The sequence below is a fragment of the Labrus bergylta genome, chromosome 4 (assembly GCF_963930695.1).
Source record: "Labrus bergylta chromosome 4, fLabBer1.1, whole genome shotgun sequence".
Lineage (NCBI taxonomy): Eukaryota > Metazoa > Chordata > Actinopteri > Labriformes > Labridae > Labrus > Labrus bergylta.
The window spans coordinates 18,730,877-18,750,707 of NC_089198.1; the positions used below are offsets into that span (position 1 = coordinate 18,730,877).

At 39.1% G+C, this 19,831-nt stretch overlaps 2 protein-coding genes across 5 annotated transcripts; both read right to left on the reverse strand.

The window, feature by feature from the left end:
- Positions 1–3,795: 3,795 nt before the first annotated feature.
- LOC109984075 (relaxin-3 receptor 1-like) lies at positions 3,796–7,807 on the reverse strand. The gene is made up of 3 exons (XM_020634088.3): positions 7,153–7,807; positions 6,545–6,991; positions 3,796–6,457 (listed from the first exon to the last, which is right to left on the reverse strand). The coding sequence occupies exons 1-3, from the start codon at positions 7,354–7,356 to the stop codon at positions 5,861–5,863; spliced, it is 1,248 nt and encodes a 415-aa protein (XP_020489744.1). The 5' UTR covers positions 7,357–7,807; the 3' UTR covers positions 3,796–5,860.
- Positions 7,808–10,196: 2,389 nt separating this feature from the next.
- LOC109984107 (cyclic AMP-responsive element-binding protein 3-like protein 3-B) lies at positions 10,197–16,460 on the reverse strand. 4 transcript variants are annotated; one of them, XM_020634124.3, is made up of 10 exons: positions 16,303–16,460; positions 15,943–16,041; positions 15,304–15,577; positions 14,673–14,797; positions 13,129–13,239; positions 12,765–12,871; positions 11,681–11,749; positions 11,190–11,274; positions 10,899–10,992; positions 10,197–10,810 (listed from the first exon to the last, which is right to left on the reverse strand). In XM_020634124.3, the coding sequence occupies exons 1-10, from the start codon at positions 16,321–16,323 to the stop codon at positions 10,686–10,688; spliced, it is 1,110 nt and encodes a 369-aa protein (XP_020489780.2). In that variant the 5' UTR covers positions 16,324–16,460; the 3' UTR covers positions 10,197–10,685. The 4 variants fall into 4 exon arrangements, with proteins under 4 accessions (XP_020489780.2, XP_065810021.1, XP_029133219.2 ...); XM_065953949.1 differs by having other exon boundaries at positions 15,943–16,054; positions 16,303–16,451; XM_029277386.2 differs by having other exon boundaries at positions 16,402–16,445.
- Between the last annotated feature and the right edge of the window lie 3,371 nt (positions 16,461–19,831).

A 19,831-nucleotide genomic window follows, 5' to 3' on the forward strand; every position in this document is an offset into this window, starting at 1 on the left:
ACCTGGAGGACATTATACAACAATTAAATTCCTCCTCCTGCTGTCTTGATATTCTGCAAACAGATTTTTTCAAAAAAGTTTCCCAAGTCATGGCTCCAGATCTGTTACAAATTGTAAACCTGTCTCTTCTCAGGCCCTGAAAACAGCAGTCATCAAGCCACTATTAAAAAATAACAATCGAGACAAGCCAATAATGAACAATTACAGGCCTATATCAAATCTTACTTTTTTAAGTAAAATAATTGAAAAAGCTGTTTTTCAACAGTTAAATAACTTCTTGACATTGAGCGATTGTTTCGATGTCTTCCAGTCAGTTTTTAGACAAATCACAGCACTGAGACAGCTCTGGTTAAAGTGTTTAATGACATCCGTTTAAACACAGACAGTGGCAGAACCGCAGTCTTAGTTTTACTTTATCTCAGTGCTGCGTTCGACACAGTTGACCACAATATATTACTCGACCGACTGGAAACTTGGTGGGAGTTTCTGGCACAGTACTAAACTGGTTTGAATCCTACTTAAAGGACAGGGACTTCTTTGTGTCTATAGGCAACTTCAAATCTGAGCAAACAAAAATTACTTGTGGAGTTCCCTAAGGTTCCATCCTGGGGCCTCTTCTGTTTAATGTCTACATGCTCCTACTAGCTCAGATTATAAAAAACAATAAAATAAGTTATCATAACTACGCAGACGACACACAAATATATATTACAATGTCGCCAGGCAACAATTGTCCCATAAAAGCACTGGGTAAATGCATAGAGCAAATCATTGAGTGGATGTGCAAAAATTTTCTCCAGCTAAACAAACACAAAACTGAGGTTGTTGTTTTTGGAGCAAAGGAGGAGCAACTAAGAGTCAGCACGCAGCTTCAGTCAGTAAGACTTAAAACCACAGACCAGGCAAGAAGTCTGGGCATAGTGATGGACTCAGACCTCAATTTTAAAAGCCACATTAAGACAATTACAAAATCAGCCTACTATCACCTGAAGAACATATCAAGAATTAGAGGACTTATGTCCCAGCAGGACCTGGAAAAACTTGTCCATGCTTTTATCTTCAGTCGTCTTGATTACTGTAACAATGTCTTTACAGGTCTGCCTAAAAAATCAGTCAGACAACTGCAGCTGATCCAGAAAGCTGCTGCTAGAGTCCTCACCAAAACCAAGAAAATTAATCACATCAGTCCAGTTCTGAGGTCTTTACACTGGCTCCCAGTCTGTCAGAGAATAGATTTTAAAATCCTGCTGCTGGTTTATAAAGGGTTTAATGGTTGAGGGCCAAAATACATTAGTGACCTCCTGATTAATTACGAACCATCCAGACCGCTCAGGTTGTCTGGGACAGGTCTGCTCTCTGTCCCCAGAGTCAGAACCAAACATGGAGAAGCAGCGTTCAGTTTCTATGCTCCTTATATCTGGAACAAACTCCCAGAAAACTGCAGGTCTGCTGAAACTCTCAACTCTTTTAAATCGAGGCTGAAGACACACCTGTTTACAGCTGCCTTTAATTAAACAGCTTTAATAAGATTTTAAACTTTAACTCTGTAACTTTTAACTCTTTTTATATTTTTACTTTATTTATTTCAATTAATTTAATTTGAATTATTTTAATTTGAACACATTTTCAGATTTAATATAAAATTTAATTTTCTTTCCTCTGTCATGATGCTTTTGATGTCTTGTGTGAAGCACTTTGAATTGCCTTGTTGTTGAAATGTGCTCTATAAATAAACTTGCCTTGCCTTGCCTTGCCTTAAATGGGCCATATGTTGTTCGGAAACTCTAAATTGAACTACAAAGAGGATTTATTCATAAGCGTGTTCTTTGTCCTGGTTGATGATTAATTGCAACTAGCAGTAGACCGTTTAAATTCAATTAGCCCTTTCCTGTACCTATGGGAATCATTTGAATTTGTCATTAATTTAGAAGGATTCCTCGAACACATTTAATGCTAATTTTTGCGTTGTAACAGCGCTAACAACAGCATTCATATTCATCACCACAGAGCTTTAGTGATATTGTTCTTTTAAGAGAGGGGCATGTTTGTGTTCTTTCTGCGTGTACTACAACACAATGTGCATACAGAGCAGCGTAGACTCAAAACCTTCACCTCAAACCACAGTGAGGAAAACATTTCAACTTCAAGTTTTATCCAGGGTGATTTAATTGTCCCTGTGTTTAAGATTAAGAATACAACTTTATCATCTTAGAAATTGATATTGAAATGGGTAAACAAAGTGAACAGGGAAAAAACAGGGAATAAATAATAAACAAATACTGTTTTTTTAACGGAGATAATAAAATACAATGAAACAAAAAAACTAATGTGGCCTGCCTCATACCACCAGTGCCCCCAACGCACACACATATTTAAAAGAAAAGTTATTTTACTTTATAGTTTATCCTTCTTTCTTTTCTTCCCCCAATTGATCAAAATGCACTCTCATGACATAACATATGCACATACTCTTGTCTTTCCCCTCCCAAGTTATTTCAATCATTAATGCACAGGTAGCCCCTGTTCACTCTCTCACTTCATTTCTTAAGGTTTGTCTTTTTGTTTTTCGCTTGTCTTGCCTTTTTTTTTGTCTTAAGCAGCCAGTCTTGTCTTATGTTGCCTCTGCCTTGTTGCACTACTCTTTCATGTTTTATTTATCATCCATGTTCCTCTCAAAATAAGATAAATTAATTGCCTTTGATATGCAGTTGATGGTTGTTGATGAGTAATACCATAAGAGTTGGTGGACAGATATATTGTTTTTGCAAAAATTGGTCACTACACCACTTTCTAAGATGAATTAGGGATGCTTTATTCAAATATTGAGGGTAAAAACTACAATCTCACCATGGTGTATATAGTGAGTGATTTTATACAAAGTGATAGCTTTTATTCTGATGATTTTCAGAAGTGGTATATAACCTTTAGATAAGATTTGGAGAATTTGTCACACACATCCCTTCATATATTTTTCACTGCTTATTCATCATTTTTTACTTATCTAAAATGGCTATATTTTCTCATCTGTGAACCAGCTTTTAGATCAATTTCAGCTTGTAATACAGTGTGAACTCAGTACCAATCCTCCTGTTACTGGAATCTTGTCAGGTTCAGTTTTAAGCCTGAAGTTGCTTTAAAGCATTGATCCATAGCAACCATACCTTGATGTATAGGGATGATGCTCAGAGTGGTTTCCATCATTGGGACTCTGAGGAATTGCTCTGAAATACAGAAGAGCAATCTGGCTGTGAGTACAGGTACTCTACCTGTTCTGTCCATTGCTGCGAGCTTGATGAGAAAAAAATGATGATGCAAAGTGATCTATGGCCGCTAGAAAGGTCCAAATAGAGAAGTATGGGATGTCTTTAACAGAGGAAGTTCTTTTGATAAAATAGTACACAGAAAAAGACTCTGGGAACAACATGACTACAAAAACAGGCCCAAACTTTGAGATGAAAGAATAACATTTTGTAATCAAACTTGAAACGTGCAGGATCCTTTGTTGACTCATTGGCTTTTTAGCAATGTTAGAGCCTCCCATGTAGAGAGCTGAGAACATTTCTGATTGGAGGGGTAATTACTGCCAGTGTGGCACACAATACAAGGGCGTGGCTGTAGTGGAGTGTGTATGTGTGTGTGGTATTTGCATTTACAGCTGCAGATGGTAATCCATGTTTACTTAAAAGGTTGCAAAAGGGCAAAAATGTGGATTAGCTTTTGTGCTGTTGACTCAATTTCCTCGTCTTCACCATTTTGTGACTGCAGACGAGATCAAATTTCCAGATACATCATTGATCTCTTTTGTCTTCTTGTTTTTATTCAATGTCACATTACATACAAGTATCTACAAAACATTTCACAACTGATACCCAGAGAAATCAAATGGTTAGCGTCATAGCAGCATCACCACCTTGACTGAATGAAGTATTTCTGCATATAAAGGTTATAGTGTGGGAGATTTAAATGTCCAAAATAATTGAACACATCATGTGAAAATCTTGTCAAAATCTTACAGTCTTCAAAATATGCATTTGTATGACATTTAAAGAATTTCTTTACAGGTTGAGCTATTCAACATCAAAATGCCAGATGCCTGTTTATGTGAAACAAATAACACATTCTCCAAGGGCCAAAGAGCTTTATTTTATATTTGCTAAAGCGGATGTTAAATATCTACAGGCGTTATTTGTGTTTTAATGTAAAATTCCTCAAAAGTCCCTGTTTTTTTTCTGATCTATCAAATTTGTGATGATTTAAGAGACCTAATATATACTTATATTCATACTTAAACTTCATACCTCCATTCACTAATCATTCAGCAGATGGTATTTTGTCTAAGTTTTGAACACAACAAAACAAAAATAGGTTGTGCATTGGAGAGTTTGAGTTACCCCAAAAGGGAGTATTTAAAACAAAACTTGAATGTTCGTGTTCAGCCTCAAGCGAATCAACCAAAGCTAATGTCCAATTTCATAGCAGGAAAGTTTTTTTAAATTGCACCAAAGAAAATATGGCAAACAAAGTTGACTCAAAAAAAAAGGGGCGTCTCATTTATTATTAAAAGAAATGCTTAATCATTCAGGAAATCTGCCTATATGCTCTCTTGCCAAAAGTTAAGAATATTGATACCACTTGCATGTTTGAACCAAGCAGCAACCTCCACTGTTGAAAAATGAAGCTGATGGACAAGTGCAAAAATCCTGCTGTTTGTTGAGCAGCAATAAACATGTTTACAGCCTGCTTCAAAAACTCTAAATTGGTTTGATTAGCTCATGTGTCGATCAGCACACACCATACGGGTGGTGAATTTTTTGATTACTCATCTGTTTTGATTTATATGAAGGATAAGAGTAATTCACAATAAGGATTGAAGGGCAGGCCCGGTGTAACGATTTGTCAAGAGGCTTAAAACCCCCAGCAGCTCCAGCTCTTAACCTTGCCATTAGGGGGACTGAAAGTTAGGGTGAGACATCATTTACGGCATGGTGGCCGCCATTGATGGGACTCCCAGCGCCCCCTGCAGTAACAGAATTGTTAAGTCACTCAGGCTTTGTCGTTTAATATTTACAGTATATGATTTGAACGCTAAATATAAAGCGTATGCTAGCTACCTTAGCCAAACATGGGGAAACATTTGCCTAGTATTGTCCAGATGTTAACACACACTAGCTCTAGTAAAGCATACTAATTTACATGTCCTATCTCAATGTTTTAATACATGTAGAAAACAAATGGTTGCCTGTTAAAAAGACTCTAGGGAAATCAAAACTCAAAGCTAGTCTTACACAAAGCCCAATGTATAATTTCATACCTTTGTACTATTTTCAAACCACCGAAACAAACACAATACATTGTGTTATTTATTGAGCTTTGGAGGTGGTGGTAGCCACATTAAAATAATTTTGGACAAAGCAAAGCCAGCTCTTTCCCCCCCTTACCAGTCGTTGTGCTATGCTAAGCTAACCTGCTGATGACTGTAGGTCTATATTTAGAGTACAGTGTTTCCCCTAGGTTTACAGCGTTGGGGGGCTGGGGACAAGCCGACATGCCGACACGGCGACACGACGACACAAACACTTGAAGGAATCTTGGCATTAATGTGTTACTTTAAATGACAGCTGTCCTTTTCTATCGGAAAGGTATCCTTAAATGACTTCTTTCCATGATTTCCGACTCTATCCACTATCCTATCTCTACAATAAAGGCACAAAAAGCCCAAAAATAATACTTAAAAAAAAGAAAAACTTTTTTTTTTTACTTGACCTTCAGGGGGGGGCAGGCCGCCCCCTTAATATAATGGTAGGGGAAACACTGGAGTACAAACATTAGTGTAATGTCAGAATTCAGTGTTTATGATGTCTCAGTCTACCATGACTAGGCTGGGTGGCACCTCTTCCACCCTCCTTCCTCTCAGAGCCCGTGTGCAAACATTTTGGACGAATTGCGACACCCTCAGCAGGAGCTCCTTCAGTCCAGCTCTGTGCTCTCTGCGGACCAGGCAGTACAGCACTGGGTTGAGACAGCTATTAGCATGAGCCAGACACACAGTTAGAGGGAAAGCATATGCCTGGGCATTGTAGAAGGCTTTACTGAAGGGCACCAGGTCAAATTTGATGAGCACCCCCCACAGTGTTAATGCTTGATTGGGCAGCCAGCAGATGAAGAAGGACAAGACTACGATGGTGACAGAGCGGGTGACTTTGGAGCGGCGACGGTTGCGTCCTTTCTCACACTCTGACCTTTCTGTGACGCTCTCACTGATAATGCTCCCTACAACCCGTCGGCTCAGAATGAACCTCAAGAGAAGGAGGTAGCACACCGAGATGATGATCAAAGGAACTACAAATCCCAGGAGAACTTTCTGTGTTTGATACAGTCCAAGCAGGACTTGAGGATCCCAATGGCTTGAATCTGAGTCAGAAAATCGCACTAGGCATAGCTCGTCATCTGTAGAAACCTGAAAACACAACATGAGCTGAATGAGAGGGTTTAAACCAAAAGCAGAAAGAGTGACTGAGAAAATAAAAGTGTTAATTGAACAAACCTGGACCGTGGTGGAGTAGAACGCATGAGGCAGTGTAGCCACCAGCGACACCACCCAAATCCCTAAACTGGCCCATTTGGCTCGAGCGTGGGCGATCCTTGGACTGCCCATCTTAAGGGAGGTAACCAGGGAGCGGTATCGGGTCACACTCATGGCGGTGAGGAAGAAGACGCTGGCGTACATGTTCATGGTGGTGACCGAGCTCACAATCTTGCACATGACCTGACCAAAGGGCCAGCGGAAGTCCAGCACCGTGTCCACAGCCCAGAAGGGAAGAGTGAGGACGAACTGGAGGTCAGTCATTGCCAGGCTCATGACAAAGCACTCAATGGAAGAGTGGTGGTGGTGGCCCCGACGACGAGAGTGAAGCAGGAAGAGGGCCAGGAGATTACCCACAAGCCCCAGCACGCAGACCACCAGGTAGACCAGGGCAATGAGGACGCGCACCTGTTTAGTAACATAGGCTACAGTAAAAGGTTTGTTTGGGATCACTTTTTGATCGCCAAGCACATTTTCTCTGCATATTTTAGCTTGAATCCTGCAAAAACCATTGTCTGTACAGATATTTAAATTTTATCCCTACTATATGTTAGAAAAAAAGAACTCACTGCCAGGTTTGCACTGTCCCCGTGCAGGTCCACCGAGGACTCCTTGGAGAGCAGGTGCAGCCAGCAGTTGAGTGAGAGATTGAAAGCTGCGAGGTTGGAAACTGCTTCTGCAGGACCGGCAAGTTTGAAGATGTCTCGTGCATCATCATCTTCTCCGCACACACTAAGCGCGCTCAGAGCTGATGCGCTGTTGTTACTCTGCATGATTCTGCAGAGGAAAAGGTGACTTTCAATTGGAAAACAACTTTTTCCCCTCACTTTCTGACGGGCGTACTTCCAAAGCACGGGTGCGCAGGAGAAATCCCCATGGTCCTCCGTGCGTGATTTAATCTTCAAAGTCTCAAACAAAAGATCAACAAAAGAGTTGCATGATTTTCAAGATTTATTTTTTTTAACTCATATGAACACATCTGACTACGTTAAGAGGCGAAAAATACATGATAAAGCTGATAAAATCGTCAGGTTGAAGTGATGCAGCCACCTCCCTGCCTTCAGTGATGCCGACGGCGTCCTGGAACTGAGGCTTTTATACTCGCGAGGGCTCTCCTCCACCGCTAGAGGGCGCACTGCCAAACAGCACCACAGACTGAAGCGCACGCATTTCCATCAAACTGAACTCTGACAATAGAAGCAGATAGGGTGCAGTAATAAAGCTCCGTTCATCACACTTTTTACTTTCCGTCCATTTTTAACTCCTCATTTCCATTTAATGATGAAATCAGAGGTATTTAAAGTTTATTTATTTTAAATTGATGATTCACGGATAAACAAACAGAGGGAAGGCTATGTTTAAGTAAATCATTTTGTAGTTTTGTGCACTTTAATAGAGTCAGTATTTCAGAAGTGTCTTTGCTTTTATCCTTCAGATTAAACTAATAACGTGCTTTGGATCATTTAAGTAGTTTTGTGTGTGCACTCATTCATTCATTCAATATTTGCTTGCTATTTCCATTTTTTTCTCCTCTTTGATGGAGCTGGCTAATCAGATTTCTCTGATGTTGTGTCCAAATATCACCTTTTACACTCCTGCCTACGATGTGAAGGTAAATTATGCATGAAAGTATTTTCAGAAAGGTTTCCTTAGGGTCTGTTGTGCGTGTGAAATGATGCACGCCAGAGGAATGATGAATTAAATTTCAAACTGCAGTCTTTATGAGGGAGCCAGGAAAGGGGAGATATGAAATGAGAGAGACGTGTGTGTTTTCGATTTGCATTTCTTTTAGGTCACTGTTGGTATTTTTAAAAATTCAGCTCCATGGCCAGCTGTGTGTGTAGAGAGGAGAGAAGAAAAGGAGAGTCATTTTCTCAAGCGCACTTTAACAGTCTAGACTGGTCTCGCTTGGACAGTCAGAAACGGATCAACAAATTCCCACACACCTTTCACCTGCTTTGAACGTCTTAAGAATTTGTACATGAGCAATGAATAGACGAATGAAGCACTTGTTTTGGATGAATAACCTTAATAAAGAGTGTTCTGTAAGCTGTCATATCAGGATCTGTTTAACATTCAGTCAAGACATTTTGAAGCAAATTGATGTCTATGTTTCTTTGTCTGGCTTCAGAATCAGTCAAGAACAATTTCACCTGACGATAACACTAATTGATGAAAGTTTTTTTTTATATTGCATTTCTGAAGCTGTCTGTGATGTCACTCAGTTACTTAAAGATGTCTTATTTCTTTTGAATCAGTTTGTCTTTGTTTTGCTTTTCATGGCACTTTCAAAATAAAAGGATGGGGGGTGTTCAGACATCGATCTTGCGAGAGCATCTAAATAAAATAATTGATTTGTATGCAAACAGTGAAAAGCTGACTAGAATCATTAGTGCTTATAATATGGAAATCAGGATCAATATTTTGAGTTTCTTTCTCAAATGAACAGGACACATAAGAAGTCTGATCAATTCTTCATGTCAGACTCCATCTGTGGATACTATAGGCGACTTTTGTTGAAGTGAATCAGTTTTAAAACTGTAGTTAAAAGTCTAACTTCTCAGGTTCTTCAAAGATTTTGACAAACAGTACTGAGAGAGATTTGTAAAATGCGTAACAAAATGCAAACAGAGCAACAGCCTGGGTTTTTTGAAATACTGAAATGATAAAAGAGCTCATTTCACCCCACAGAACCATACGCAATGTGTGACAGGCCACCAACCAAACTCAGTTATATTTTACAAACCACAAATTTTACTATTTACACTTTCAAAACATCTGGTTTTTGTATTTTGGCTAGACTGAAGTAAATATGAATAATTGCAGGATAGACTTCCTTGTATCGTTGTAAATGGATTAAACTATACTTTGTGACCTGGCTGGATGAATTTGACTGTCTCAATCTCAACACATTACATTAAGAGATGATTTAACGTCTGAAACCATTATCAAATTCAAATATCAGTTAAGCTTGTTTTCTTTCTAAACTTAAAGACGGTCCAGCATCCTCATCTCTTCCTTCTCGTTGAGTGCAAATTATCACGTTGTATGCACACTAAACTACAATTCCAGAGTTTATGACACTTTGTCTTTCTGCCTATCAAATCAACATCTGTATAGTATATATGTCAGAGTAAACTTGGGAAATGTGTGCAAATGTGTAGAATGTAGACTCTTATTCATGTCATATTGACCTCACTGTGTGCTCACTGTAAAACCAGTGAAATATGAAATACAGTGTGTAAGCAGTTTGTTGGACAGTCTCAGCTGTGTTCATTTTAAAACAAGTACAGGCCCCTTACATATCAGCAGTTTAAAAACACATCCACACATAATGCTCCCCTCATTCTTTTGTGAGGAACGCATCCAGTGAATTACATATTGTACTGTTCATGTTCTGTGTGTGTTCTTTAGTACCAACAAATTGTAGCTCTTCTTCTTTCTTTTTTTTAATGTACATAGATCTATCTCAGTAAAGAGAAACCTGATCCCAATAATGCCCTATGCCCTACTGATAAGCATGATAGATAGATTAATGTTGGGTTTTTGTAAATAATATAATAATGAGTTAGGTCTTTTACCTGCTCTTTTGTAATGAATATACAAATGAAGATTCTCTTTTCTTTCGTCAGTATTTTACTGAGTAGTTACAAAATGGAACATGCTTTTTGATAAAGTTTTTCAACATATACATTAAAAATGAACAACAACAAAATACAGCAATGAAAATACAAAGGTCATTTTTAAAAATAATACATCTTGCAATAATAGGACAGCAATATAATACACATTCCACCAAGTCCACAAGGGTACCTTTACCAAAAACAAGTTTAGGGTTCATCCGTTTGGATGTCCTCATCTCTAACCTCCAACTGAGTGAGTGACGTTCAGTGTTAAAAATCTATTTAAGTAGCTGTGTGTGTGTGTGTTAGAGTTTATGGAAAACACACACTAACACTTCAATTGTTTCCTGGAGTGTGAAACAGTCGCTGCATAGCAATCAAAGTGCTCATTTCAATCCTGTTTGCAAGCAGAGCTGCACTCCCTTGCAGCATCTTTCCTCCTGGTGGGCTCCGAGGAGATTAGTGATTTTCACCTTCTCTCATCTTGAAGGTGACAGAGTGGGAAGTCTACTGTAGGGAGACCTGTCCAGGCTCAGAGCTTTACCGTCAGTCAACAGAGGGACGTCTGGTGCTTCATCCATCGACTGCAGGGAACGTGATGGCACTGATGAGCAAAGAACAGTTAGTGCGCGTGTGTGAGATTTTATTTTTTTAGAAAAGGGCGGAGAGTGAGTCTGTGTATGTCTACATACTTTGGGTCAGTGTGTACTCCTCATGGCCAACTTGGCTGTACGGCTCTGGCTGCAGATTTAAGGAAATTATGAGGGAGAACGAGAGGAGCAAAACCTAGATGTATACGCAGAAAGCAGGACAAAAACAGAACAGAAAACACAAGGGAGAAAGAAGGGGGGAGTTATTAGAAATAACCTACATAATATTCTGTGCAAAACATGAGCACATACGTTATTCATGGCCATGGCAGATGATGCTGCCTGAGCTAATTCTCAGTGGTGTAAATTCATGTAATGTGATATGTATCTCACCAGGATGCAGGTCCCTCTGTGTGCTGTTTTGCTGGAGCTTTTGGGCAGAAGAGCCTGAAGCCGACTCAGTTGCTCCAACATAGCACTGCAACATAAATACAGACAGGAAGACGAAAGAGATTGTGTTACATTTTCACATGATGAACCGCCCAGCACTCTTTGAGTGGCTTTGCTCACTCGGAGCTAAATGAACAAAATAAGAGCAGCATGCAGTAGCCTATGTATGTGGCCTCTTAATACATGTTATTAAAATTCACCGAAGCACTCTGCCACAGTCAGGAAAAAAAAACATCATATTGAGGTGAGCGAATTACGAGTCTGGAGAATCAGAGGACGCAGTGTGAGGTTTGAAAATTGAATGGGCTTTAAAAGAAAATTGAATGGGCTTTGTGTTCTTTGTATTCTTTCAGTCCTGATTTTGAACAAATAGAAAGTTTTGCTAACACATCAAAATGATAAGTTGCAACACTTATTGCCATTTTAGGACTCACTTGTTGGTCTCCTCCAGCTTATGGATCTTTCTCTGTAGCTCAAGGTTGTTGGTGTTGCAAGCAAACATCCTACAGGGACAGAGGGGAAAAAGATAAGATTGGAAAAAAATGGGTTTAAAATAACGCTGTTCTGAGGTTGCATTGTGTCCACTTCATTTCTCCGTCAATACCATTTTTTAAGCCTTGCCCTTCAACCCACTCTGTCATCCAGCGCTACATACCCACTTGTTTTCTTCTGTCTCACTCTTTTGTCAATCATATCCTTCATTATCGCTTTATGACTAAGCTGAACCATGAATGATAATGATGCCCTGCTGATGCTCCGGCTGAACACGCCTAAATTAATTACCCAACAGGAAACTTTTGTTGTCAACAGGCAACAGAGACACAAGCTCAAGAAAATGTCAACCGCACACAAATTGATTCATTGATTGAAAATCACTTTTGGGAACTTTGATATACATCCACATCAGTGGTTTTATCAGTGATTATCATGTCTGACTGAAGTCAACAATGAACTGTCAATTAAACTGAGAGTGAAATATGACCACACAACCTATTTGATTAAAATTCATGTCACGGTGGAGAACACGATGGAAGATTCATGTCATGGCTTGTCACAGCTTGCCTGTCATTGGACACCTAACTCTCTTCTCTAACTTTTTCTCTCTGTCCCTCTAGTTTTGGATTCAACCTTTGGTTCCACCTTGTCTAATATGACTGCTCCATTGAATCATCCTTTCTAGGATGATTCATGATGCATACTAACATAAAGGAATTGTTTATTTTCTATTTTAAATGTCCATGGCATAAGTGTGAAAATGCCCTTCAAGGTGTCCATAATCAGAAATGATAGAACTCCAAAGAAGCAACTGTCCTCCTATGCCCTCAATTGTGTTTTTCTAGTTTAATTCCTCAAATATAAATTCGTTTTTGTCCATCTCTGTAAAGATGTTTTGGTTGAAAAAGTTTTTGTTTCTGTAAGATTCAGGTATTTCTAAGATAAAAACAAAGTTTCATTTTCTAACTTCATGCAGAGACAAAGTCATGCTGAGTGAGGATGCTGAGCACAGCCTGCTCCTACCTTTCCTCCAGACTGTCAACATATTCCCTCTTCTTCTTTCGACTCTCTTGAGCCGAGTGCTTGTTTCGGATTTTCCGCCGGATCTTCTTCAAAACTCTCTCTTCAAACTTGTCAGGGAGATGAAACACGTGGCAGGAAACGATGAGAAAGAAGTGAGAAAAAAAGAGTTAGTGAGAGGAAACTAGGTTTTGGGGTGGGTTTGGGCTGGGGTGGACGGACTGGCAGATGTTGTGTGACTGGGGATACAGATTTAGATACGTGTATGAGACAGAGGGAGAGGAGGCCCTGGCTAAATGTGTATATATGTAACGTGTGTGAGGAAAGCCATTTGCCCTACATACATGTAACTGAACTGCTCATGTACCTTGGACAGGGGTAGTTTGCTCGATAAGTTCACCCCTTCTTTAACCAGAAGCCTCTTCTCATCCTCGTTAAGTACAAGCTCCTGCAGGGAATTCTGGGGGATCTGCTGCGACTGTGAACCAGATGGACAGAATATTTCCCTTGATGTGACTTTCTGGGCAGTTCAGCCAAAGAAGCAATTCACACATAGCATTCTGTCTATTTGCTCCAGAGGTTGCTTTCGGTCCCCCTCAGATTTTCTCCATCAAACGCTCTCAAATCAAATGTATTCAGATCAATGAGAATGAAATATTTTAAAAGCATACAACTGTCTGGGTGAATGCTAGATTTGGATTTCTGCGGGTTGTCAATTAAATCTTGAGAAATGGACAGCAACAAAGCAGTTCTGTTAAAACTGTCTGTTAATGTGCCGGCCATTAGTCTGTATTTGAAACGAGTGACCACAGCAACTCACAGTCTCCTTTGATCATTTATGACTTAGAGGACATGACACGGCTAGTTAGATAGTTAGTTTGGTTGTTAAAAACACTGCTGTGTTTCGTCTGCTTTACATCAGCGTCAGCCATGTGATTGACTTTTAATCATTATAGTCTATCACACTATTAGCTTCCTGGCTAATTTCTGAGTCAAAGCAATCACCACATTCTTGGTCGCCATTTTTCTCTTAAGTCACTTTTAGGGTGGAGTGCTTCAAAGTTGTTATGATTTTGTGGTACTTCTCTGCTTTGATTTAATGAGCAACTGAAAGACAATTCTTACTGAACATACATTTACAGTACTTAAAGTATATTCCTTGCTAACATTACATTGTACATGTAACAGTTATATGAGCTTTAAGCTAGATAGCATAGCACCTACTGTAATATTAGCTAGTAAATAGCTAGCATTAGCTTTTGTCTGACCATAGAAAACAGGCTCTCAAATATTTTGTTGTTTAATTTCAATTGATATTTTTTTCAGTTGATGATAAAGATGATGCAATGTTGCTACAAAGGATAAATTAAATAGTTTCAGCCACCCACCCCTCCCAGCCAAATATTAGCTAGTAGCTCGTAACTCATCTGATTCTCTAAATGTATTTGTTTTAGAACCTGTAGTACAGCATTAAAACAACAAAAGCATTTCAGCTTTTCACTCTTATCATGACATTAGAGGAGCGCCGCAGACTCAAAATATATATCAAACAAGTTGTAGCTACAGTATAGGACCTGTTGTATTTACTGGAGTGGTGAACAACGTTTTCAATGCAATGGAACAACAATCAAACCAACATGCTTTTCCATGGACACAGAGATGTTTAAATCTTTATATTTTGATTCCATGATGCATACTAACATATAGGAATTGTTTATTTTCTATTTTAATAATGTGATAATGCCCTTCAAGGTGTCCATAATCAGAAATGATTTTATTCCAAGGAAGCAACTGCTTTCCTCTACTTAACCACAAATACCCGATAATGGACACCACTTTCGACATCTATTACTAAATACAATGTTTTGGTTACAAAATTGCCTTCTTTACAGGAAGATCCTCTTGCCTTACTTTCTGTGTCAGGTTGGAGAGCAGCAGGTCCTTCACTGTGAGAGTCTGAGTAGACGACAGAGTTTGGTTTGCAGTGAGGTAGTGAGCAATGCCAAACTGCTCTTTGAGGTCATCCAACTCCCAGCCTGCAGATTGTACCAGAGAAACAGCAGGTGACCATTTATTAAATTGCCTCAATGTGCCATTCAAGTTCAAACACAAATGTATTGGCTTCTTCCTTTGTCTTAATAATCAGTAACTGTCACACTTTTCTCTTTGTTGAAGTTCAGATTTAAAAGTAGTTTTTTAGCACTCAGTGGCTCAGTTGTCGAGAACACGAAAAGAAACCATCCAACAAAAGCTGCCCTCAAAAGACTCACGTGCTTAATCACACTTTGAATACAGCCATTTATTCTTTACAGATGCTCAGAAACGGTAACACCAATTTATTTGCACTTTGAAAGGCCCCTAACTGCGTCAACAGGCTCATTCATCGTACTTGAACAGAAAATACAAATGTTAAAAATGACTTAAGGGTCATTGCTCTGGTCCACCTTGTTACTCTACTTTTGGACTTCTGAACATGACATTAATTCTTAAGGTTGAGGTTGGAGTTGTCTCACAAAGTAAATGTTCCTCTTTATTTTCTTACCAAAATCTATGGAAACATGAGGCTTCGTTTCATTTGCAGTTGGCTGATTCTCCAAAGCTGGATGGTGAGGGAAAGACAATGTGTCAAAGCCTGGAAAAGCTACGCAGGAGGGCTGCTGAAGACTCTCAACGGAATCTGTTGGGGGCTCCTCGTTGATGCCACTGTCGGTGGTGCAGGGTGACCACAGGGGGGATGTTGCAGCCGAGGAGCACTCGCTACCACCCAGCAGGGCATCCAGGAAGTCATCTGCAGAGGACACCTCAGGGCTCAGAGTCTGAGGAAAAGAAGGACATGCATGCCTTATGCCATGATAGCAACACTACTGCTACCAGGATGACCGATTTAATTCGACACACGAGCATATACAAGAACATAAACACATCAACCATTCAATTCCTTCAGCTTATTAAGCCGTGGCCTTGTGGCTGTCAATCATAGTCATAACCACATAAAAGAACACAGTGAAAATGTAAATGACCTCCTATAGGTTTCAGCTAAATAACACATGACCACTACCAAGGATACAGATCACACTCAGCAGTCAGTTGTTTGTAGAAAGATTCAATAATTGGTGGTCAAGGTTTTCCCCAGCGTAACTCCTCATGGGAGCATCTGTGATAAAATAACCGCCATACTCACATCATCAATGCTGATGCTCCATGAATGGTTGCTGTGGCAACTAGCAGTTTCATCCGTATTCCTGAGTAGGAGGTCAGCGAGCTCCATCCCAGCGTACACCTGAAATGAAGAACTGCTCTGAGTGACAGGTTTCAAGTCCTGGTGCTTCATGCTTTCTCAGAGATAAGACCTGTCCGCCTGTTTGGTAAAGCCTGAGGGCTCTAACTGCTTGCTTTTAAAGATATGATCCCAAAGCCTCTTTTTGAACAAAAGAAAATCCACTATAAACTTCTATAAAACTGTTATCTGTCATTTTAAATAATTTCTCGGCACACAAGCCAACTTTTGCTGCCAATTGATCGGACTACAAATGTGTCTCACCTTGTCGGTAGTCAGTGTCATAATTCCAACATTAAAGCTGCTGATGAAATAACTGTGAAACTCTCCAGCAGGAATAAAAACACTCAACCCGATTGTTACCTCTCTGTTTCTTTGACTTCTAGGTATGTCTCAATCTGTTGTCTGTCTGTGCAAGGGACAAAGTTGAAATCTCATATCACACATTTCCAAACCCAGCTGATCGCTGTCCAATCCAATGTTCAGCAGGCAGCTCAGAGAGCCAATCAACATCAAAGGCTGACTTACTGACTAATGAATTACTCAGAGTGGCTCACAATTGACCACTGATGTCATCATGACAAGTAAAGATTGAGCCATGTGTGGTTTCACATTCATTTTTAGTTGGTAATTCAGAACTTTTTTGTTGCTCTCCAAAGCAGAAGTATGAGAGAGTGACTTCATGTGTCACTGTCAAAAGACAAATTGCATTCATTTGAGTTACATTTTGACTGATTAATCACCCCGGGCCAACACAGACTCATGTATTTTGTTGTTATTGTTTTTTTTTCTTTTTCTTTCAGCACACTATTAAAGTGGAAACCATATATATGGAGTGGAAACTCCTAACTTTCAGATGAATCTCCATGACATTTTCATACAGACATGTTTATCACCAGAGGATGATCCACCGGCTTTTTCCTTTGCACACCAATATAGGTTGACGTTTGTGTTTTCAAGTGAACAGGTTTTGGATAGTTTGTGTATTTGATATTGCATGAATGTACAGCTCCCTCAGAGTGAACTGGAGATCCATCTTCTTCCATTCCAAATTTTGTGATCCATTAAAATCCAATCTCTGCCTCCCAGTAGCAGCTGTTTGGGGCTGATGTTTAAAAAGAAGAACCTGAAAATATCTAATTTGAATTTGGTGGCATGGTTTCATGCTCAACTAAGGAGGTAAACACGATCAAAAATATACAGAATAAGGGTCAGCTTTGTTGGTAATGCTTTTAAAAGAGTTAGCATTCAGCTCAACAAAATGCAGTGCCGAAGTAGCTCTCACATGCTAGCATGGTTGGAGCTATTCTTTTTTGTTTTGTTTTTTGCAAAAATTGTGTTGTCTTTAACACTCTACATCTATTCACTGTTAATTTTTAAAGGCTTTCTGAATTGCTCAAAGGCCACTGTTGTTGTTTTTCTTTTTTTTTTAATCACAATCTTAGGACCATATCACTGTCAGAGCATAATAAGGAGGGCTGGAAGACCAAAGAGCCATTTGGTACACCATTTTTTGAGGATGTGTGGTTGACCCTTCGAAAATTATATAATCTAAAGATTGTAGTTCAAAAGCAGAGTGAGGAGGCTCATCCTAGGTTGTCTAGTTTGTCCACTATATGAGGACGCTGAAGCAAATGAAATGGGTTAGGTTTGGTAATTGGTGGCTGTTCAGATCACTTTGGATGATGATCTTGATGTGAGATATTAAAAGCCTTTCAAATAATTTCATCATTTACAAAAAGTCCTAAAACCTGATTTCCTTGAAATTGGTCAAATCAGCCTTTTTTAAGTGCAACTCTTTCTCATATTCTTTGTGTTTATCAATGTTTGGCTTAGTGTCCAGCTACAGCTGTCCAAAAACAACAAGCTGTGCTTTCTATAAGAGAATAAATAATTGTTATCTTATTCTTTCTTATCTTTATTGCCATAATTAGGAGCATCAGTATCATGCTATTTCTAAGCATCATAAAAAAAGAAATTACATAATATGTCCTCTAAGCAATTGCACAAGAAAAACATGCACTTGCAAAGATATGTCTTACTTTTATTAAAGTGGGGAAGAGATTATTTTGCTAGCAGAGCAATTATATTCCTCTTTAGGCAAGCAAAGTCGACTTAAACGTCTGTCCTCATGTTTCCAGAACTAAAAATACTTCCATCACTGCCTCGATTTAAAATATTTTATATCTATGAGGAAAGAGCCTCATGTGGATCTTCAGGTTAAAATATTTTAAAGTAATTTTCTGTTCTCTACAAATGAATTCCTTTGACATTTTCTTACTTTCAACAGACAGTCCAGCGTAGACAGAGACATGATACATTTTCTTTTGAAGGAAGGTGTTGCAGTTAACCATGATTTAAAAAGATATAAAGGAGGGGCATGACACTGTAGAAAGAAACACAAGGTGGCTTTGCCTTCCAAAAATGTTTCATGTCAGAGTCAGACCTTAATCAAGAATTTAACACTATCTATATGCAGCTTTTTTTAGAGACCCTTTCTTTCTCAGAGTCTCTTATCTTCAAAAATATGAACATGTCAGGAAAAGGGTCAAAGTTTTTTAATGCATTCATGGTTTTCACTGATCACAAAGGAGCAAGCCTGCATGAATTCATTTCTATTTTATAAAAGCAAAATAATTTACACAGCCGGGTCCCTTAACATCCATGTCTGATCACCATCTCTCAGTCTTTCTATCAGATATCTTAGGTCTGTTTGTGGCATTAAAGTGCACTTTACCTTAGACAGAGAGCCTCATTTTATCAGTGCAGTAGTAATACGCCTTAATACATGGCAGCAGAGCTCCGTTATCTTTATCACTCTTTCTTCAGATTAAAAAGTTTAAAGGTACATATTATCTAACCAGGACATTTTTAGACACATCTCTGGATTCCAAGAATAGCTGAACAGCTTGCAGCTCAGTACAGATAAATGCTGTGTTATTTCGTATGATAGCATACTGTACTTGCATATACATTTTTCAAGTCAATTTCAATGCACATTACAGAGGGTCAAGAGTCACATCTCTAATAGTGTACAAGTAGGATCAAGTGAAGATATATATGTATTCCAATTTCCTAGAGGGGATTCAAATAACATTGTAGCATCACAGCCACTGCTTCTCCAGTGACTTCATTAGACCTGAACGTGTGAGATTGTGTTTTTCTTGGATTTAGCGTCACTTGAACAATTTCCAAGTGAAGCTAAATCCAAGAAAAACACAATCTCACACTTCTTACAGTCTTGTATCGTTGAGGAGGAGGTGTGAAAGTGAAAAGACACGTGTTAAAAAATGTACCAGGTTGAGCTGTTCTCATATCAGACATGATGAGTAAAGAAGGGTTCAAGCTGTTTTTCACATCCATACAGGTGAGGAGCAGAGAGCGTGCTGTAAGCATGCAGTGTTATCGCGTCACCACCCGTGACATGTTGTGCTCTTATCTATAGCTCAGTGATAACACCAAAGTGCATGAAATCATTTAATACCTACAGCCAATGGGAAATTCCCACAGTTTCACAAGCAGGAGAAATGAATCCAACTGTTAGATGTGTCAGGGGGAGTTGGTTGCTTTGGTTTGCAGCAGTCTTAGTTTTTATGGAAGTAACAGTCCAATGTTTTAGTTTCCCATCAGTCTGTATCTTCATAAACATGAGATAACAGCCTCCAATAGTACAGAAGCCTCTCTATCATAATAACTACAAGGGTCACATTAGCAGTTTCTAGACTGCAGAACTTGAACAGAATGTTAAAATATGTCTGTGAGCTTTTCAGTCCCTGGGTTTATGGTCAGCTCT

Bases quoted from the DNA above. Each gene is read 5' to 3' on its own strand.
- LOC109984075 (XM_020634088.3), bottom strand. From the start codon at position 7,356: ATGCAGAGTAACAACAGCGCATCAGCTCTGAGCGCGCTTAGTGTGTGC. The intron at 6,992-7,152 runs GTGAGTTCTTTT...GTTACTAAACAG, and splicing joins GGGACAGTGCAAACCTGGCA to GTGCGCGTCCTCATTGCCCT. The intron at 6,458-6,544 runs GTTTGTTCAATT...TTGTGTTTTCAG, and splicing joins TCTACTCCACCACGGTCCAG to GTTTCTACAGATGACGAGCT.
- LOC109984107 (XM_020634124.3), bottom strand. From the start codon at position 16,323: ATGACACTGACTACCGACAAG. The intron at 12,872-13,128 runs GTACATGAGCAG...CTCCCTGACAAG, and splicing joins GCAAACTACCCCTGTCCAAG to TTTGAAGAGAGAGTTTTGAA. The intron at 10,811-10,898 runs GTATGTAGACAT...TTTGCTCATCAG, and splicing joins GGAGTACACACTGACCCAAA to TGCCATCACGTTCCCTGCAG.